Consider the following 20,350-nt stretch of genomic DNA (forward strand, 5'->3'; position numbering starts at 1 on the left):
TTTCAAGCCATCAAGTTGTACAATGTGTAACTCTTTATAAAAAATTATTCCTTAACAGAGTCGATTACAGACCAAAAAATGAATCTTGAAACAAACGGAAGCACTAGAACAAATAAGACAAACTGTTCAATATAATTGTAATATTACTAGTAGACTATGAAGAATGGCTACTTGCTTCATCGGAAAGCCACCCCTGCAAAACCTGAATCAAACCGCGGATCAAAGTCTCCCATCGTGAATCACTAGCTGAAGTTTCACCTGCGTCCTTCTTCGGACCGCCACTGGGAGAGACTGCCAGCAATGGACATTGCTTTTCCACTGTACCCTGTTTCCCTCCACTCTCCAACTCCGGAAGTGTTCCTGGCATGAAGCCCCGCTGATCAGGTCCATACTCAGCAGGAATCTGCGGCCAAACATCGATACCATCAAGTATAGCAATAGCCATGCCGCCAGCCAAGTGTGTTTCGATGTGGCAGTGGAATAACCAGGGTCCAGGATTTGTGACCTGATACCGCAGCACGATCCATGCTGAACCATCGAAAGAGGTAACGAAAGTATCCCTCCACTTGGGTGTCTCTAGATCAAAGTTATCTGGCTCAGCAGCTATGGCTTCTTCGACAGAGGAGTAATTCCAAATTCCCAGCCCGGAGCCAATCTGCCACGTCTTTCCTGTGTGCTTGTGCATCATGTGCGGGAACTCTTGTGGCTGACCTGGTAAAGAGCCAACCTGTAGTACCAGATCAACCCAGCTCCCGTTCTTTGTGCGAATCACAAGGCCCTCATCCATGGCGTCTGCTGAGTGAGGATCATACAGGAGAGGTCCATAAGCACTGCGGTCCTCTTCATACATGCCATGTCCAGACATGGTATACTGCCAAGCGCTTTTCCATCTATGCGTTGAGAGGACATGCATTGCATCTGCCTTGCGTGCTGGTGGATTGGGAGGATAAGGTGGAAGATGATCACGATCGAGTGTAATGACGGACCCGTCTTTGGTGCTGTTCTGACCACCATAGTCAATAACACCCACACTCTCGCTCCCTTGAATACCGCCTTTGTATCGAAGTGTAGCGAATGCTGAGATGACTTGGGTGAGACCACTGTCTGCGACGCGGATGGTGTAGTCCTTGGGTGTTTTATCAAGCTTGATCATGACAGCATAGCGCTCGCCTGCATACATGTGCACCGTGTTGACGCGTTGGGGAACAATATAGTGGCCATCAACTTCATAAACCCACATATCATGTTCGTCAACAGAAAAGACGATGGTCTTGAATGTTGCGCCTCCGATGAAATTGAGACTGGCCCATTGATCAGCTGGGTCAACTTCTATCGTCTCGTTGGTACCCTCAGCAGGGGTGCAACCGTGTTGCAGGTGTAGCGGGATGGTCTCTGGTTTTCCAGTGGTCAAATATGGGCCTTGTGTTGATCTCATAAACGGGAAGCACCTTGAACTGTTAGCAGCCTATCCACTAGATATATCTGATGTCGCATACCCTTTATCGTTGACTTGTCGAGGATACAAGCCGTACTTCATGTAGGTGCTGGTGTGGTTGATCAACATATCAACGTCAGGACAATACAAACTTCCTTTTCCGTTGACGAGAATACTGTCTGAGCAGCTACATATTTTATGATTAGCCATTCTTGCACTCTTTATTTTGCATATTGCATGAACTCACAAGATCGCCATTCCAGAGCTCTCCTCGGCAGCCATGTACTCCCAAGACATGAAACGGGTCCAATCAGACACCATAACCAGTTTGGGGTCGATAACTGTACGACTCATTGCGTCGATATCAGCTTGTTCTTTGCTAATCAGATGCCATGGTGCTGGTGCATCTGGCTTTCGTCTGGTGTAATTCTTAGCATAAACTGTAATGTTATTAACTCGTTGAACGTACCTGATGAAGATTGGTCCATAGAGTCCATCGAGAACAGTAGCCCGTGAATGAGAATGGTACCAGTGTGTTCCGGCTGGTGAGGCTTTGAAACGATAGATGAAGCTTTGGCCCATTTCTATTGGCTTTTGAGACATGCCTGGGGTCCCATCTGACCAAGGTGTGCCCATCATCCTAAACAGTTAACTCATCTATACTCCATATTGACATGACTCTTCCAACTTACTCAAGTCCATGCCAATGAACAGTAGTGTTGAATGGCATTTTATTGTGAACTGTGACTTCAATGTCATCATCTTCGTCGCATAGAATCGTTGGCCCAGGAAATTGATTATTGATCTTGATCATATTTCTCTCCTGGCCATTGGGTGCTCCTGGCTCCCACGTAATGGTCCAGTCCTTCTTTACGAGGGCACTGGCCACGAGTGTTGAAAACACCCATGCTAGTAAAAGCAATATTAGACGTGGAGAAGTAAGCATCCTTTGGCGCTGTCAGCTTATTGCAGTACGAAAATTGAGCAACCTTCCGCAACTGCGAATATTACTTGGAGGGCTCCTTTTTCTTAATGAATTCGCTGATCCTTCCGAATATTCGTTTACTTGCAAGTTGCATAGTTCTGCAGTCATCTTTGAATGGTGCGGTTACAATCCCGAGTCAACGACACTTGTCTCGGGGCGTGTCTCGGGCCCCGATGCCCCACCCCGTGCTCCGGCCCGAAGGCTCGGGTTGACTGATCCGGCAGACAGTTGATAGCAATTGACATGTTTTATATGCTGTCATCAATGTCAGCCAAGTCCAATTATACACTCAATGTGAAGATAATCGGCGACAATGTCCAAGCAGAAACCTTCTCTTTGGAGAGCCCTCAGAGCGCTTTCGTTCATCATATCAATCCCCCTGCTTGTCCAATACCTTGTCCTCAAATGGTACAGCACCTCACAAAATGCACCAACCCCAGTCTTCCATGAACCCAATCACGAGACAAATCTCACCGTGTGGGAGGTCTTGAGTAACGATGACCGCGTTTCCAAATTTGTCGACGTTATAGGCAAATTGCCTGACATCGTCCGGGGTCTCTCAGCACCACAGGCTCGCTTCACTGTTTACGCCCCTGTAAATGAGGCGTTCGACTCTTTCTATTTCCCACCTGATCCGCCCCCATTCTTCGGCTTGTTCATCGCCGGATGCCATATGGGACCAGGGCCAGTACCAGCTGAGCGTCTCTCGTCAATGGGCACAGTTTCGTCTTTTGTCAATGGAGACATATTTTTCACCTACAAGCAACGTATCAGTGTACAGAAGGATAAAAACGGACTTACACTCAACCGCGCGGCTCGAGTGCTCCCAGTCAATGCAACGCAATCAATCGCCGTCAATGGTTTTATCCATCATATTGACACCGTCTTGGAACTCCCCAACTCGACTGCCCATGCCCTTCGTACCCGACCTGAACTATCAAAGCTGCGACGGGGTTTAGAGGCGACAAAACTATCAGAGAGCATCTACGACACCAATGCTCATGTGTCGCAAACTATCTTTGCTCCAACCAATGCTGCCTTTGATCGTCTTGGTAAAACCGCGACCAAGTTCCTATTCAGTCATGGAGGTAGACCATATCTTCGTGCACTACTAAAGTATCATGTTGTGGCCAACAAAACTCTGTTCAGTGATAGTTACTGGCCTCACGGCGGAGCTAAATTGATGGACTTGAGTCTAATTCCGAATAAAGACTCTCATCAGGTGAGCGATGATAAACGAACTACAAAATTGAACTGAAACTGACCAGATATCTTGTAGTTTGACCTGCCGACCTTACACAATAACCTAACTCTACAGGTTGAAAGCCGCAAGATGCATAAGAAGTGGCATCTAAATATCTTGAAAGATCAGGTAGTTGAAGGCAATAGTCACGATTCTGTCCCAGTTTCGATGCCCGATGTTATCCTGATGGATGGAGTTATGCATTTCGTCGACACTATTCTGCTGCCACCGGCCAAGTCGGAGCAAAGGAAGACTTCTTGGCTGGGTCGACTTAAATCATCGTTGGGACATAATAAGCAAAGCATTGAGGACTTGGTAACTTTACTTGGACCCTACATTGATGAGCCCTGAGTGGCTACCGGGGTTATCAATGTCCACCATGTAACGGAAATTTTCTAACTTTGACAAATGTCGATCCGGCCTGGGTGGTTCGAGCGACGGATATCAGTAGAGTGCAAATACCCATACTCAGTGCGACTTGAAGTCAGTTCCATAATCAGGTTCAAGGCACACAAATCCATTAATCTTCAAGGCTTTAATTCGAAAGAAACACGACTAGCGTGTCCCATGATACTATTTTATGTAACTAGTACATCTCGTCTTAATTACCCTTTTCACTGTAGTACTCGTTCACCCAAGGTTGATCATCCTCAGTTCCATAAGCACTTCCACCATAGGTGAGATACCCTTGCGTATATGGCGGAGCAGGGAACTTGCCCCGAATCTGCTCAGCATCACCAAACACCCAAACGGTGGCCATACCCATGACCTGATGTTGAGCAATATGACAATGCATCATCCAGGCACCAATGTTCTCCTCGGTGATGCGAATTCGCCAAGCTCTCCAACCAGCGGTGTGATGCGGAACACCCTTGACAGCATATCGATAGAGGTTCGTCGTGTCCCGTAGAACAGGGGTGAAGTTTTCGAAATGAGCTTCGTTTTCGGTTGCGTTGTAGGTACCATTGCCAGAGCCGAGATCGTATACGTGGTATCCGTGGACGTGCATGGGATGGTAGTCCCAGCCACCTGTAGGACCGTTGTTGTTCTCCCAGACTATGTCCAAGACTTCACCGACCTTGGCAGGGAATGCCTTAGTTTCTGGATCGAAACCATGGTGCTCCAGAGCAAGAGTATAGTTGGGAGTAGTGCCATTCTCGTAAATCTGAATGAGATATGGGACTTGACGACGCTCAGCCTGAACATTTTCTTTCCAAGGTAGGCCATTTTGGCTGATTGTTGTTAGCAAAGTGTCACATAATGGTATGAATTTGTAACTTACGCCCAAGCTACTGTGCCATTCAACGTTCCATTAACATAAGCTCCAGTAGTGAGGATCTGGTTAATCTGAATAACAACTGTTCTCGTCACTTCTGACAACCTCGGAAATGCTTGGTTGTTCTTCTCCGATAAGCCTTCCAGGGCATACTCGAGATAGTCAGCAGTACTGTTGGACAGTTCGATGGGTGATGTCTCGGGTAGTGATTTTGGAAGCTGCTGTTTTTTGTCACACCGATACTTGAGTAAGGCGTATCCGCTGATCACTTTCGGTCGATCGCGACTTTCGTACCGGATCCAATACTGCGACTTGTCACCTCCACACACCTCTTTCGAAGTTTTGGTTTTCATGAGGTAACTGTAGCGCTGACCAGGTGACACTTGGACATGATCGATCTTAGCAGGCTTTGTGTATGACCCGTCAGCCTCAATGACTGTAAGGTTTTCGTGATCTTCTATTCCAAGCTTGATCATAGACAACGCTGTAGCGCTGATGAACCGAAGCCGATAGGTTTTGCCGGGGTCAACGTTAACGACATGAGGCATACAGCTAGAGTCTGGTGCTTCATAGAAACTCTTGTTGCCGCTGTTCCCTTGGATAGTTATAGCTTGAGGCTCTCCAGACCACTTGAAGGGATCTGCTAATAGGCCCTCTTCTATCACTTCATCCTCGGCAGCATAGTTATCGCCTACCAGAAGAGGGATGTCTCCATCATACTTGTACTCTGGCTTTCCAGCATCTCGGACTATTAAAGCTCCAAAGGCAGTCACGATCTGAAAGCCGACGTGCGAATGATAGAAGTAAGATCCTGCGTCTCCAATCTCTGGTCGAATCTCATAATCGAAGAATTGGCCGGCTGGGATGGGCCATTGACTGACGAGGGGAGTACCATCAGAGAAAGGTGCGGCTCGCTGACTCAGACCATGCCAGTGCTTATGTTGTCAGCTTCGAAGGGAAGAGGAAGTGAGTGTAAGCTTACGACTGTGACGTTGTTGTCTGGAATCTTATTGTAAACTCGAATCCAAGTCGTCTGTTCCTCTTGGAGGTATATCGTCGGTCCAGGAGAGGTGCCATTGAATACGATTGACGATCTTGAGACACAGTTGATCTTGATATCGTCTAAAGTTGCTTCTAGAACGTAGTCAGGCTTGAAGGTATCATCGTGCACCTTGTATTCAGCGAATGTTCCAGCCAAGAATGGCAACAAGGCCAGAAAACGAAACAACATTTTGCAGAGAGCAGTACCGATGGCGAAGGAAATTTAGCATTGTTACAGCGAGACATGTTTAATATAAATATCTTGTTTTGTCTCGTCCATGTTGTATGCTGTGCAGGGATTAATCTCCCAGGGTCGAGACCGTGTCACCCAACAAGCTTTCAGCCCGCCCGTCCGGCAATGTCGAGGTGAGCACTAACGCATGATCGCGCCAAAGCAGACAGTGGCTTTGCCAAAAAAAGAACTGCCCCCTAGAAAATGACGTCCACGATCGTCGTCGTCGGTCAGCATTTAACCAGGCCACGGGGCTCGGATAAGGCACAAAGCCAACAGCCTTGCCGATGTGCTTTGGAGCGAAGGATCAGAAGGATTCAACCTCCAGATGGTAAGCTGGGGATGTTCCACGGTTGAGGGTGATAGACAGCTTGTGTAGCTTGTTCAGGTTAGAAGGGGTCCACGTCATGCCCATTGATTGGTAAAATTAGGGGGCTGTAAGTTTATCTAGACGCTATCTTAGAATTGCGAAGTGACAATTGACAACTGCCGAGTTGGGCTATTTCGCTCCGCCATCAACTGGAGTGAGGAAAGTCAATGGCAACGTTGACCGAATTAATTCTGTACTTCTCGTTTAGTTCAAAGTGGCTGCGGATATCGGATATGCTGCGTTAGTATTCGATACACACATGGTAAGCACATGGCACACTCTGCACGCTATTCCATTGGCGCAAAGGGATCTATGCATGGCGCAGGTATGTGATTGTGTAGGGTAGCCACGCTACATTTTATATTGAGGGGGCATTGGAAAGTAAATTGCATATCTAACTAGATTGAACTGGCATTGTTATTGTCCAGAATCAGGAAAGCTAAATTAACAAAAGACACCCAGAGCAGTCCATGAGGTGGTCCGACAAAACTAAGCTCGGGTTTTGAAACAACGCCGGACACGCTTTTGAAGGGTGTCAAAGTCCCGTGCTACTCCTACTGCTCATCAGCACTTTGTCTTCCGATGGTTTACAGCCTCTTGATCAGCTTCCTACTAATTGTCATTCGAGAAATAATAACGAGTAACGTAGCAAGAGATCCAACACCAGCCGCGTAGAAAATAGCTGCTCGGTACGGCTCGATAGACGATGCCTCCGACGCGTGTTGAGAGTCGATCAAAATACCGGCAATAGGTGCACCCATCAAGTATCCTGGGGTCCAAAACGAGGTCATTAAACTGATCGACGCCGCGGCAGATCCGGGAGCAAGGGTCGCCACGGCTGTCGGCAACGCCACGAAAAAGCTCCCATTTGCACAACCGTTGATGATAGCAAAGACAAAAAGCGGCGGCAAAGATGAGCTGACTGGCCAGATTGCTAGCATAGACACGCTGTTGATGGAAGCAGCCAGCGCCAGTGCATTGAACGCGCCAATTCTATCACAAATCCAGCCACCAGCGAATCTTCCAACGGCTGTCGATGCACCAAACCCTGCTACTAGTCCTGCGCCCGTTGAGGCAGACAGGCCGATGGACCTAGCGAAGACAGGGAGGAAAAATGGAGGAACAAATAACGCGAACACTCCAACAGCCCCCGCCATGGCTAGTGTGAGAAACGGTATGCTCTTTAATTGCGACCAGTCAAAGCGCGACGTCGAACTGTTGCGAATAAAGTCTTTTAGGAACAAAGCTGATGGTATTCCTGTTGCCAGGATAGAGAATCCAAGAATTCTAAATGTCCATTGTAGTCCGACTTTGTTAATCATGACTTGTGTCGCCAATGGGAGAACCGTGGCTCCAACACCACCTCCTGCTTTGACTATTCCGTTGGCTGTGCCGAGTTTGCTGCTGAACCATTGCACGGGCAGTGTATTCGTAGCTGTGTACAGTAGAGATGTTGATAAGCCAACAAGTAGTCCAGCTACACAGAATAACCCTGCGAGATGCTCCAGAGTAAAGCTGGTGATGATCAAGCCGGCGCCGAAAAGAATAGTCGCTGTCAGGCTAGTGTATCGAATACCGAATTGCCTCGATAGTCTGACCGAAGCTAGGCCAAAGGCAACCATGCATGCCATGTACAAGCTGCCAACGAAAGTGATGGTGCGAATGTTTGTGTGTAGCCGCGGTGATTGAACGATAGCCGCTTGTAGCACGCCCCAAGCCGTAGTGTAGCCATTGATCCAGAAGAGCAGAATGAAACACGAGGCTACTATTGTCCAGCCGTAGCCACCATCTGGAATGGCGCTTGTTGCATGGTCAGGGACCTCATCTTCCACCAGAGGATTGTCTTTCGAATGGGTTGTCTCGGTTGGACGGATGGTTGACATTTCGATGGACTCATTTTGGTGAGACAGTACGCCAGAACTAGCCAATGGCTTGTTATTTGTGATTGTGCCTGTAGACGTCATGGTCTTCGTATTTTCCTAGTAACGTAGGTATTGCTGGCAAGTAACCCAATTCTTGATTCTTACAGAGGACTTTTTAATAGAATTAAATACGAAAATTATTTTGGTCTTGGAAGCCATTCACAACGTCATCTGACAAGCCAGCAGTCAGATGAAGGGCGCGCCTACACTAGGGATTTCGTCACTTTGCGATGTCAGACATTAAACAGCTTCCGAATTAGGCCAAGTATGTCTTATGGTTGTCGTTGTATCCATCAGCCCTTCCATAATTCAGTCTTTGTTCTGTACCACTGCCCCCGAAGTAGATACTCTACATTCTCACAATTTTAACTTGCCCATAACAGGTTCCATCTAGACAATGGCAGATGTTCGAGACAGTAGGCAGGCTGCGATGTCATTTACCGAATCCAGTATCGCCCACTGTATTTTGAAAGGAGCTATACCTATTACGCCCTGTATATCCTCCTAGCGGGGTCGACTAACTGCTTTTATACCCGCTGTGGCTTTTGGCTTGCTCCCTGTCAACCGTATCTGTTTCTCGGTAACGCTAACTCCCATGTCAGAGTTCACATAAACCATAGCAGAGTTCCGAGTTTCTTTATCTTATTGAAGAAAATTCACATAATAGCGCATAACATGGCATATGTTATTTTCTATGCCTTCGATGGCACCAATCAGCTCTGACAGGCTTGTTGTGTTCCAGATAATATCCTCGGCTGCAAAGTAATAGGAATCCACATCTTAATTGAACTGCGAGTCTGTAAAAATGCATGTGCAACACAAAGATTGATTAACTTGCTAACAGGGGCAGCTATGGGTTATATACAGTTAGTCTGCAGCATGATTCAAGATGATAAGTTCGTAGTCTGAAACCTATGATTGGGTACGGTGCGTAAAGCAGGGGTGCTGGCGGAATAACACATGCTGCCAATGGCACGGAAATTAATCAGAAGTCAATCTCTACTCTAATCATCTCTGTCATCATGTGTAATATCTTCCTAGATGGTTCCCGACACTGCAGCTTTGCTTAAAACATGCATCTTCAGCCCACTGCAAGACTGACTAAACAGAAAACAGGCTGACTAAGTCCCTGAATAATCATCCAACTCAATCACTAAGCCTTCCCTTTCTGTGATTGCTTAATCAACTCATGCATCGGTTATTTAACCGATAGACGATGGATCTGGTTATACGAAAACTGCGGTATTTTCATTTGTGCTTGCGTTATACCTTGTACCGCCTGAGGTGACAGTATATAAAGTGCCGCCATCTCTCAAGTGTCTCACCCGGATCAGCATCTATCCATCCTCCCTCCAAATAATAACAGGACCTGATTACCAAGATGTTAAAGTCACTTGTTACTCTTTGCCTCCTTCCGGTCTTCGGTCTGGCGCACTCTAAACCAGCCAAGACACTTGGACAACTGCCTCTGGGTACTTGGCTCGAGAACATTGCTGTCCGCTCCAATGGCGATTTACTGGCCACAGAACTCTGGCCCGCAGCAAGTGTCTACACTGTCACCGACCCATCCTGCTCTAAGGGATTGAAAGAACTGGTCACGGTCCCGTCAATTCAAGGCATCTTGGGGATCGCCGAGCTATCTCCGGCCCCAGGCAAGCCCGAAACGTTTGTTTTCGTCGGCAGCAACGCAACGGGACTCAGTCAGTTGATCCCAGGTACATTCAAAGCCTTTGCCCTAGAGTTCCACAACAAGAGGAATCAAGCCTCGGTGAAGGTCAGGAAGATTAGCGACATGACAGAGAAAAGCACTTTCCTCAATGGCGTGGAAGCTATTCCAGGCGTCCCCGCGGTCCTTGTCTCTGATTCGGTAAAAGGTTTCGTCGGCCGCCTTGATACAAACACAGGTGTCTTTGATGACGCCGCTTTTATGTTTCCAGAAATGGCCCCAATCGCTGCTAATGCATTTGGCATCAACGGCATCAAGATTCGCAACAACTACCTCTACTTTTCCAACTCCAACGCTGTCAAGATCTACCGAACCGCTATCACAGCAGCTGGTTATCCAGTCAAGGGCTCCAGGCCACAGCTCGTTACCGACTTCTCCAAGACTGTAGCATTTGTCGACGACTTCGCGTTTGACGCACAAGGAAACATCTATGCTGCAAGCAACTCGGACAACTCTGTTGTCTTTATAGATACCAAGTCTGGAAAGTCACGAATTGTGCTTGGTGGTGTTGATGAGATGACAGTTGCTGGCTCCACTGCTGTGGCATTTGGTCGTACAAAGAAGGATAAAGATACTTATTACGTGTCAACCGGCGGTGGACTGTTCAAGCCCGTGGGAGGAACAAAGACAGAAGGGGCTAAGGTCGTCGCTGCAAAGGCTTGAAGGCACAGAAAACAGTATGTGGAAGGTACTCTGTTACATTCTCGTTAGTGTATAAGGGATGCAGCCCATCTGAGAATGGATATCATTTAATATATGTTACTCAATTGTAATATTTACATGAATGGGTCATATCTTGTAATACATTTTGTCATGTCCCTACTGCTGCTGTCGTCGTCGTCTTAGCCACTCATTGTAAGCATCAACACATGACCAACAATACGTCCAATCGAGTACTTTCACCACTTCAGTTTCAGTGCACCTGTCATCTGCGCAACGAGAGTTTATATCTCGTGACTGAGATCTGGCGACTCTACACCGCCTGATGTCCCATTCCCCAGATAGCCAACGTCCACACCGGCTACAGACATTGTTTATATGAATAAGATGGCACATGTTGTTATGGTTTAGTAAATTGCAATACTGATAGTAATTTCACTAGGTTGTTTAGAATATTGTAAAATGGGGAAGCGGAATGAGTTGACCAGAAATTAACGCGTCTCTTATATCTTGGACTAAGTGTGATTCACGACATGTCTTTGGTGTCTTTGGTAGCTGCAGTCGTTCATATTTAAAGTAATGAATGTTTGCTGCAGTTAGGTTGCACACATTATCAGAATAATATGCTGTCGTCCTCGCATCACGGTTTATTTTTATGCAATCAAGTATAGCAAGGTCGTGATAGTACTGCACAGCGCTGTTGAATGGTATATAATAAGATCATGGGCTAGCCTAGTACGCTTGTCCATCCTGGATTGACCGTTCCAGTTCCATCAAAGTATACGAGATAGTAAATAATTGTGGTTATCAGATTAAAGACTGTCAGCGTGATACTGACGTCGGCTGTTGTGTCCATGAGGAGAAATCGCACAAGCCAACGATCAACGATACCACCTAGTCTTCCCAACCGGCCCCCTTCTGGTTCGACTGGGGGCTTTTCTTCGTCTTTTTCCGCATCCGCGCCTTGTTGGCTATCATCGGTTGGATGTTCCCCTTCTTCCGTCAAAGCTTCGGACGCCTCAGTGGTCTCAATTGGCAGGGCAAACAATCTACCCATGAGATTTAAAGCCTTGGCCACCAATATACTTAAAAGAATCGCACAGATCATCGAACCCGCAGCTTGAACCAATTTATCCAAAGCTCCAGGTGGCGGTATTTTAGCCTGTGACTTTGCCTGGCGGTCTTCATGTCTGCCTGGCTTTCTTGTTGCAGCCAAAGCCGTGATAAAAAGCCAGAACGCTCGAACAGGGATAACATGGGGTGAAGCCGTGATATCGAATTTTCGACGTGAAGCTACATACAGCATCCAGATAATAAGCTGTATTATCAGCAGCAGGCTGCACACAAGCGAGGACCAGGTACAGATTTGGTAAAAGGTGTCTGATAGCTGGAACTTGACTGAGAGAACGATTCTATGCCAGATCCAAAGTTGGAAGGGAGCCTGGAAGGGTAAGGCGAGAAGTACAATGATATCCAGAGAATTATCTCCTTCGTCTGGGGGAGTGAATGGTTCCTCAGGCTCCAAGCCACACAGGTCAATCAGAAGTCTGGTAGTGGTTGCGTAAAAGAAGACAAAGGCGCAGAACTGTGTTGCTGGAACACCTTCCAAGCTGATAGCTTTGATAATCTGGGGAAACACAGTAAAGATTGACAGCATCAGCTTGGCGGCAACGACGCTGACTTTTGGCAACGCTCGACGTGCACGTTGCACTGGCTTGGGTGCCCTGAGGACTCTGTAGGTGCTCATGCACAGCAAGATTGTGTCACAAATCCCATCGAGCAGGGAAACCCCTGGGATACATCGCACAAGGTCGATGTTGCCGCCGAAAAGATCCCGACCTGACATGCGACTGCTGGTAGAGGGGAGGACAACGGCTGCCGCGGCCAATGAAGCGAGGATCCAAAATGCGGATTGACCGCTGACCTCTTCGGGTGATTGTGCTTCAGTAGACATTACAAATGGTAATTGAAACTGGTTCTGCAAACATGATGGTTGAAAATACGGTTATTGTTGCGATGGATGATAAGTAAGACAAGGGGTGGCGCAGCAGGAAACACCGCCCCCCAGCAGGTGACTACATAACCCTGATTACTTTCACTGCAAATCTCTGTGGAGTGTTGATACCGGTAGAGTACTGTCCTAACCGAGGTAGGTTGTCACAATCCAGGCAGCAAACAGTGAGAAGAGGTAACAAACTTGGCTTAGCTTGTGCGACAGCGACGCGATTGGAATACATTTCCTCCCGGTGGGAGAAAAAGCAACAAGGAAAGGCAGAGGGAGAGGGGAAAAGTGAGAAATGATAGAAGGCGAATCACGATTGAAGCATGGCTCCCCATATCTGTAGATTACCGTATCATTTCGGGAAATTGGCCGAGAAAAGTCAGTCGCTAAGGCACGTTATCTGTATCTATCACTTCTAGATATCATCTAGCCTAGATAGAAGACAAAGGACATAAAGGCCGTCATTGATTTGCTCAACTGCCAAGTTACCTTACCCATACCCCGCTGTAGCTGGCTGACTTTTCTCGACCAATATCCCGAAATCATACGGTAGTCTATATCCCTCTCCAACCTCCAACATTATAGACATTGTTGATCTTGGGATTCATCCAAGATGAGTAGTTCATCCATATTATCTAACAACGCTGATGGGAGTTTCGTTGTGAACACCAAGTCAGAATGGTCATATCTGTTATCTGTCACAGAGTGGGGATACACATCGTCATAGTGCTTCTGCTTATCCCTACAGCCTCATGCGAGATCCGTTCCTTGTTTCGCAACTTTATCGACGTTACATCGGTTAAATCACCGATTCAGATGCTGACCGGTATGAAACTCTGCATATTTGTGTCACCTACCTTTTCCGCTTAAATCTTCTTGAATATATTAAACCTACTACGGAAGGGCGGCTATGGAAACAGCCGAGAGGAAACACACTCGTCTTGGCGCATTGTTGCTATGTACGAATGTTTATTGTCTGCCACCAGTCTCCGGATATACATATCCACTATGCAGATGCCTCGTTTCGGAGTAGAAAAAAAGGAAGTACAGTATGTGTAGAGAAATGCCCGGGGCGCCGGATCGACACATCCCGAGAACTCACCCTCAATCTATGCGGGCATGTTGTATATCTGCAACACTGAAACCCCTCAGGTTAGCAGTGAGGGTGGCCTCAAAATACGATATCAGAACATAGAAATTGTCTCGATATTCAACAATGTTCTCAATCTCGTTCTTAACATCTCTTGCTTTATCATTCTACGAAGATGAATTCAGTAGCTCAACAACTCATCGAGATATGGATTCTTTATGCCATGGGCATACTCATCATAGCTGCACGGGTCTTTTGTCGCACAAAGCTCGTGGGCTATAAGAACTATGATTGGGACGACTATCTCGTCGTTCTTGTCGGTGTACGCATGCATTCGTTCAAAAAGTTCTCAACTAACATCTGCCATCCGTTAGTTCTTTTGGACTGCTGCAGTCATCTTCGGACGAATCTTCATTCACGACGCCAGCGGACGACACACCTCTGACCTAGACTTCGAGCAACGAAAGAACATGGATAGAAAGGAGTATGAGAAATGGGCGTATGGCTCTCAAATGTTCTTTGTTAGTCTGATACTCAATGTCGTCATCCTCTGGACACTCAAGTTCAACATGCTTTGCCTCTACAAGCGTGTTGTTCGAGGGTTATGTACAGAACGGTTCGTCAAGCCGTTGATGGCTCAGGTGTTGGTGTCTTTTACCGTCATCATCCTGACTCTGGCTCTGACCTGTCGTCCTTTCAACCAACTATGGCAGGTTTGGCCAGATCCTGGGCGTAGGTCATCATATCATCTTAGCATCTGGTGTTAGGCTAACGACATTGAAAGCAAAATGCGTTCCGCAAAACTTGACCTTTTTTGTTCTAATCCTATCTTTCAACCTCAGTACAGATGTCTGTATCATGTTGATCCCGATCCCAGTCAGTCTTCCCAGTCACCTAACTCACACCTACTTACAATGCTTTAGGTTGTTCTCGGCATTCAAGCAAATCCTTTAAAGAGGTTCTGCCTCTGCCTGTTATTTAGTCTGGGATTCCTTTGCCTGTCTGCAGCAATCCTACGATTTATTGTGGTACTCAAAGTTAGTATACTGACTACTCCGGTCTTGGTCATGATTATACTGACTATCTTGTTTCCAGTTGAACCAACATGGGGGATCTGTTATATGGTCTCTACGCGAGGACTGCATAGGCATATTTGTCGGTCAAGCACCCATGCTCAGGCCACTATTCAAACGTCGCTTTTGGGTCTCTACAAACCCAGTATCCGCAAACTCAGTCACCTGGGGGAAGAACGGCCACTTGCAACATGTCCAGAACCAACTTGAAAGCCATGAAGTATATTGGTTAGGGCGTAAGCCCAATTCCAAGATGCATGGCCCACATTCAATCACTAGCATTCGGTCCGTGACAGGAAGCCAAGAACAGATCGTGCAAGGAGATCAGGGACCTATTGCAACACCAGAGCCTCGGTATGATCGTTCGAGCGGCATTGTAGTTGAGAGGCGAGTCGATATTGAGGTAGCTGGAGCTGGGGGAACATATACAGTCTTTGCACAAAAGACAGCGGTAGTGATAGGGCAGAGACAAATGTAGCTAGATCGCCAATAGACACAGTTGAACGAACATTCACCAAGACATCAAAAACTATCGTTGAATACTTTATTTTGCAACTTATGAATCAGGACAAAAGCAGGCAAAGCAACTGCGAGAAGACTGTATCGAGATGATAAAAAACGTCGAAATGGAAATCGTGAATACACATAAAGAAGTTCCAGACCCATCCGTGTGTACTTTACTTGTTCTGTCTTGCCAACGATAACACGTTTCTACTTGTGACTGCGCTTACGCTCACTGCGTTCGCCCTTCTCGCGCTCACTCCTCTCGCTTCGGCGGTGCTTCTTGCTGCTTGATGACTTCTTTGTGTTGGATGTCTGGCTCAGGAAAGATTGAGCATCCGAGTCGTCTTTAATCTTGGGAGCAGGTTCCTCTGCTGGTGCAGGGATTTCGGGCTCGGGGATAACCTCCTCTTCGTCCTTGGCATCCTCTTGATCGCTGCCCGCTGAGTCCTCCTTCTCCTTTTCCTTCTCCTCTCGGGGCTCCCTTGGTGTATCCGTGCCGCCAATGACGCGTGGTGCTCTTTTGCTGAGAACTCTGTTGATAGCAAAGGCTGCTAGGGTAGTGCAAAGACTACCAGCTCCGAGGACTGCTAGAGGGTAGTAATCGGCGCCCTTGACTCTTCTAGCGATGGTTGTTGCGACTGCAGCTGCGCCAAAGGTCTTGAGAGATGGGAAAGGCGCACCCTTGACTCGGAGGGTATATGCTGCGCCGGCTAGTGATGCTGTCAAGCCAACAAAGGATGTGCTGACTGTAGCTGACGTCTTCCATGGGCTGTCCTCGCGAATGGCGTTTTCGACGTGCCTCAAATGAAGAGTCGATGGGTACTCGTCATAACTGGGCAGGTTCATCCAGACGTAGTTACTGCCGTTGTGAGTCTCGCCATGGATGGCAAGATCGCCCAGATCGGGGAACTCAAGCGCGTTTCGGATGGCGATGGGGCGAGAGCTGGGGATGAGAACATGGAACATAGCCGAGCTGGCGCGTCGGCCGAGTCGCTTTCGGATGAAACGGATGTAAGCGACAAGGGCATCGAGGTTGTCGGAAAATCCGAGGAAGTTGCTAGGAAGAGGCTTATCCTGCAGAAGCTCGTAAAAGTCCGCATGCCACTCTGCGTCGGGGTGGTAGAGGATGTAAAGATGTCGGTCTGTTGATGCGGATCGGCACTGACGACCAACAAATCGGTAGACGTGTCCAGCGAACTTTGATGGCTCGCTCTGGTCGACCCAAGACTCGGTTTCCTCTGGGGGCTCAATGCCCATCTTTCGAAGGTTGGAGTCATAAACGACGTTGACCTTGTTGGAACCGAGTTGAAGCCTCGTTAAAAACCGTTGGAGAGGCTTTGACCACTCAGCGCCTCGGCAAACCTTGTCGAGACCTTTGAGATGAGCGTGGACGGTGGGGACGTTGCCGTAGTCCACGGTCTCGGCGACAATTTCGTCGCTCTCGCTTTCGTCGCCTAGAGCCCTGGCCCGAGCAGCCTTGGCCTCGAGAAAAACCTCAGCGTCAAATGGGATTTCATAGAGCTGGTGCATCGCGCCGCCGCCCTTGCCAGCGCCTGAAGGGCTGAGAATGCGAGCAGCTGCCTCTGTGACTCTCGAGCGACGAGAGCTCTTCTTGCCGTCGTTTGCTCCCATGATGCTGTGCTGGTGGTGAGATGAGATGCGGGGCAATGGGGGGTGAGGAGGCGATGTGGTCTCAAGAGACCTTGTTGTTTGTTTCTGAGACAAAAAGGTTAGTGGCCATCCTAGGATGTTGGATAGAGAAAGAGTCAAGGACCAGGAAGGGACAAACCTAGCGTATGTAGTAGTTAGATCTGTTTTGCTTTGGCGAGCTTGAGTGGTTCGTTGCAGATCGCGGGTTTAAAGGTATCTCGGTAGATTCAAAGCTAGGAATTATGCCAGTGACCTGGTATCACCATTAGCTAATCATGTTGAGTGATTTGAGCCAATGATAACTATCAGAGACAAGCTGACTGGAGCATGGATTAGGCGGTGAGGAAAATAAACGGGACTATCAAGAACAAGACACAATAAGGAAAGTAGTCTCCCATACTAACTATCACCGCAACTGACCCAGCCTTTCTTTTCAGTCTGCAGTTTTCTCTCGCCTTCCAATGCCAACACATGATGTGGCAAAGGCTTCACCGCCTTTAGGCTTTTTTTCTCTATTTGGGCGTTGGGACGTTTCAGGCCTGACACTTTATCTGCGTGCCACCTCATCTTTCTGCGCGTGGCACGTACAGCTCGATCCATTTCCCTACGATATGACATGTCTAATGGACAGAGCCTCTATCTCATCTTGACTTGTCGTCTTCTGTCTTGATACGTGGGGTCTTTGAGATCTTGGTACCTGAAGACATTGCGTCAGCGCGGGGTCAATTTCAGGTACGCGTCAGTCTTTTTGAGTCTAGTCTCTCTCGCTCGGTCGCGTCGGAAGATGCAGGTAATAGAAACAGACGCATGCCATAGATACCTAGGTAGTGATATGTGAGGCATGTGATCTAAGAAACTGTAATTTTTATACATCAGCAATTAATAGATGTAGAACTGTTAAATACTTCTGGCATACACGTGAATAGTCTGATGTTACCCCCTGATCAACGACCTAACATCACATTAGTTAAGCTGAGTCCCAGTAAAGAATCCCCCCTGCTAAGAATAGACACGGTAAGAATGAACAGGCCGAACGGACCAAATGGATGACGCTACAACTACAGCTCCAAGGTAGGGAATTTCATCTCATCTCATAACCCCTGTCATGTTGACGTGGTACATGCGGGTCGTAAGGCCGATGCCGCTTCTGCTCATATTGAAGAGTCACGATTCAATGGCACAAACGCCGCAAGACGGAGGAATGATTCATAAGTGATGATAATTGTAGCTAAAGTGTTAAAAAATGTCTCCTCATGCTCTTCTTACATTTCCTTGCCTCTTCTTGGCCATTAACGTCCCTTCACCAATATGAACATGTGTTACCCTATACATAAGACAAGTTGGTGATTTCATCCATGCGAGATCAAGGCCATGCCATGTGATCTACTGCGACCAATACATGGATGCAGTATACATAGAATTCAAAATAAAGGTTTGCGTAATATGTACTGAAAATAAACATTACACTTGAGGTCCAAAATAGCACGTAGCAGCATGCTGATAAGAATAACTAAACATCTTTTAAAAAAATAAACGGCTTCTCATGTCACGTCATTTAGCGACCCAAACAATCAAGACAGTCTTCCATCTATCAATGTTTCATACACCAAACCTTCAAAAACAGACTCTTTAACAACTGCACCGAACCTATGGGCTGTTAGTGGCTTCATACGCACGTGGAGCTTTGGGTAATTGACATACCCATGACACTTTACAGCCTTCTTCAGCTTTCGCGCAAGAGCACTCAGACTCCTCGTGTCCAAACCGCCAAAGTCAGGCCGACATCGAATAATGTTCCACGCCTGGATCGGCGTCACTTCACCTTCACTCGATAGATCTGGCGCTAGACTCAACAATCGCTCGAGCATTTGCGTTGGTAGACTGTTAAAGGTGGCCGATATTGGTGGAGGTGAGCTGATGGTAGGCGACGGGTAATCGCACGCTGCTATCAGCTGAGCGGAAACAGTCAGGGCATGATTGCTAGGTTCGCAAGGTTTGTCTAGGTCGCCGTGCAAGTGATCCAGACAAGGTTCCTCAATCCTTCATCAGTCATATTAGCAGGGATACTTGTAGTATAAATATGAGATGGGATGCAAGAGTTACTTACTTTAGCACAAACTCCACGCCTGCTGTCACTTGATCCACATCGCTTATACGACAATTATACGCGACTCCCCTCTGACCAAACAGGATGGGAGGTCTCTGAAAGCTTTCAGTTATTCCCTGGAAATCACCGAATGATTCTGGCGATATCATCTGCGGCGACGGAATTGCGTCTCTTGACTGTGTGCCGCCAAAGTCACTGAAGTGAAATGGCGAGGCACCGCTGGTTGACCCGGTTGTCCTTGACAAAGCAGTACTTTCTGAGGGAGGGTTGCTGCCGTCGACAGCCATACCTATCCATTGCCTAGACATTTGCTGTAGCGCATTTTCGAGATCAGAACGCAGTTGCTGGCATTCGCGTGTCAATTCTGCTTCGTTGGAGCGCGACTTGGCGAGTTCTTCTTCTAGAGATCTCGTGTATCTGTCTTTGCGATTACGATATGTCCTTTTTTTTTTTCACGCGTCAGCATCGTCAACAAAGTGCAGTCAGCACATAATTCTCACTGTTGGGCTCGTCGCAGTTGGGCCCGCCTCTTTTCAACTGGGTTTTCCTTTGGTTCTGTATGCAAGGCCGTTAATAAGGCTGGACAGGGATTAGGTCGATTGAGACCGACTGACCCCCAGGGTTAAAAATCCGGAATATGTTTTTACTCATGGCGTTTTTTTAATATAAGTGAAATAGCAGGTATGGAGGGAATGGGCAAAACAGGAAGAAAAGATTAAAGATCAATCGAGGTGAGACGAGACGTGACTTCAGCTGAGAGTTTAATGTCACTTCGCATTAGTCAGGCATCAGGGTTTGACTTTGGATGTGACGGCAAAGGCCAGGAGAGCGCTAGATGGGACCAAGTTTCAGTTGAGTCTCGAAGGGTTGGTTGGTTCTCTCGGCCTGTCGGCTTCTGCCACAAGTTCAGCCCCAGGATTGATGAGAAGATCAAGATTACCACATTGGGTTAAGCGTGTCGGAGCTCATTCATCCTGTCTCACAGTTTCTACAGTGATGACGAGAAAATTGCAGCGACTGACTGAAATAAGCAC

At 47.4% G+C, this 20,350-nt stretch overlaps 9 protein-coding genes across 9 annotated transcripts, besides 1 other annotated feature; 3 read left to right on the forward strand and 6 right to left on the reverse strand.

Annotated features, from left to right (window-relative positions):
* Positions 1 to 154: 154 nt before the first annotated feature.
* gip1 lies at positions 155 to 2,381 on the reverse strand (the record flags this gene model as incomplete). The annotated part of the gene is made up of 5 exons (XM_009256915.1): positions 155 to 1,448; positions 1,497 to 1,622; positions 1,683 to 1,853; positions 1,905 to 2,075; positions 2,128 to 2,381. The coding sequence occupies 5 exons, from the start codon at positions 2,379 to 2,381 to the stop codon at positions 155 to 157; spliced, it is 2,016 nt and encodes a 671-aa protein (XP_009255190.1).
* Positions 2,382 to 2,733: 352 nt separating this feature from the next.
* Positions 2,734 to 4,014, forward strand: FPSE_03794 (uncharacterized protein; the record flags this gene model as incomplete). Its single annotated transcript, XM_009256914.1, has 2 exons — positions 2,734 to 3,642; positions 3,700 to 4,014. 2 exons carry the CDS (start codon positions 2,734 to 2,736, stop codon positions 4,012 to 4,014), a joined length of 1,224 nt encoding a protein of 407 aa, XP_009255189.1.
* Positions 4,015 to 4,264: 250 nt separating this feature from the next.
* Positions 4,265 to 6,170, reverse strand: FPSE_03793 (uncharacterized protein; the record flags this gene model as incomplete). Its single annotated transcript, XM_009256913.1, has 3 exons — positions 4,265 to 4,895; positions 4,946 to 5,874; positions 5,922 to 6,170. 3 exons carry the CDS (start codon positions 6,168 to 6,170, stop codon positions 4,265 to 4,267), a joined length of 1,809 nt encoding a protein of 602 aa, XP_009255188.1.
* Positions 6,171 to 7,169: 999 nt separating this feature from the next.
* FPSE_03792 (uncharacterized protein) lies at positions 7,170 to 8,546 on the reverse strand (the record flags this gene model as incomplete). Its single annotated transcript, XM_009256912.1, has 1 exon — positions 7,170 to 8,546. The coding sequence occupies one exon, from the start codon at positions 8,544 to 8,546 to the stop codon at positions 7,170 to 7,172; it is 1,377 nt and encodes a 458-aa protein (XP_009255187.1).
* A 1,339-nt stretch (positions 8,547 to 9,885) lies between these two features.
* Positions 9,886 to 10,893, forward strand: FPSE_03791 (uncharacterized protein; the record flags this gene model as incomplete). Its single annotated transcript, XM_009256911.1, has 1 exon — positions 9,886 to 10,893. One exon carries the CDS (start codon positions 9,886 to 9,888, stop codon positions 10,891 to 10,893), a length of 1,008 nt encoding a protein of 335 aa, XP_009255186.1.
* A 724-nt stretch (positions 10,894 to 11,617) lies between these two features.
* On the reverse strand, positions 11,618 to 12,844 carry FPSE_03790 (uncharacterized protein; the record flags this gene model as incomplete). Its single annotated transcript, XM_009256910.1, has 1 exon — positions 11,618 to 12,844. One exon carries the CDS (start codon positions 12,842 to 12,844, stop codon positions 11,618 to 11,620), a length of 1,227 nt encoding a protein of 408 aa, XP_009255185.1.
* Positions 12,845 to 14,157: 1,313 nt separating this feature from the next.
* On the forward strand, positions 14,158 to 15,533 carry FPSE_03789 (uncharacterized protein; the record flags this gene model as incomplete). The annotated part of the gene is made up of 5 exons (XM_009256909.1): positions 14,158 to 14,304; positions 14,357 to 14,714; positions 14,830 to 14,858; positions 14,906 to 15,019; positions 15,078 to 15,533. 5 exons carry the CDS (start codon positions 14,158 to 14,160, stop codon positions 15,531 to 15,533), a joined length of 1,104 nt encoding a protein of 367 aa, XP_009255184.1.
* A 233-nt stretch (positions 15,534 to 15,766) lies between these two features.
* FPSE_03788 (uncharacterized protein) lies at positions 15,767 to 17,191 on the reverse strand (the record flags this gene model as incomplete). Its single annotated transcript, XM_009256908.1, has 1 exon — positions 15,767 to 17,191. The coding sequence occupies one exon, from the start codon at positions 17,189 to 17,191 to the stop codon at positions 15,767 to 15,769; it is 1,425 nt and encodes a 474-aa protein (XP_009255183.1).
* Positions 16,007 to 16,029: a microsatellite.
* Positions 17,192 to 17,850: 659 nt separating the features above from the next.
* On the reverse strand, positions 17,851 to 19,967 carry FPSE_03787 (uncharacterized protein; the record flags this gene model as incomplete). Its single annotated transcript, XM_009256907.1, has 8 exons — positions 17,851 to 17,906; positions 18,030 to 18,057; positions 18,126 to 18,161; positions 18,476 to 18,533; positions 18,911 to 19,249; positions 19,317 to 19,757; positions 19,817 to 19,871; positions 19,931 to 19,967. 8 exons carry the CDS (start codon positions 19,965 to 19,967, stop codon positions 17,851 to 17,853), a joined length of 1,050 nt encoding a protein of 349 aa, XP_009255182.1.
* Positions 19,968 to 20,350: the final 383 nt, after the last annotated feature.

The sequence above is a fragment of the Fusarium pseudograminearum genome, chromosome 1 (assembly GCF_000303195.2).
Source record: "Fusarium pseudograminearum CS3096 chromosome 1, whole genome shotgun sequence".
Classification (NCBI taxonomy): Eukaryota; Fungi; Ascomycota; class Sordariomycetes; order Hypocreales; family Nectriaceae; genus Fusarium; species Fusarium pseudograminearum.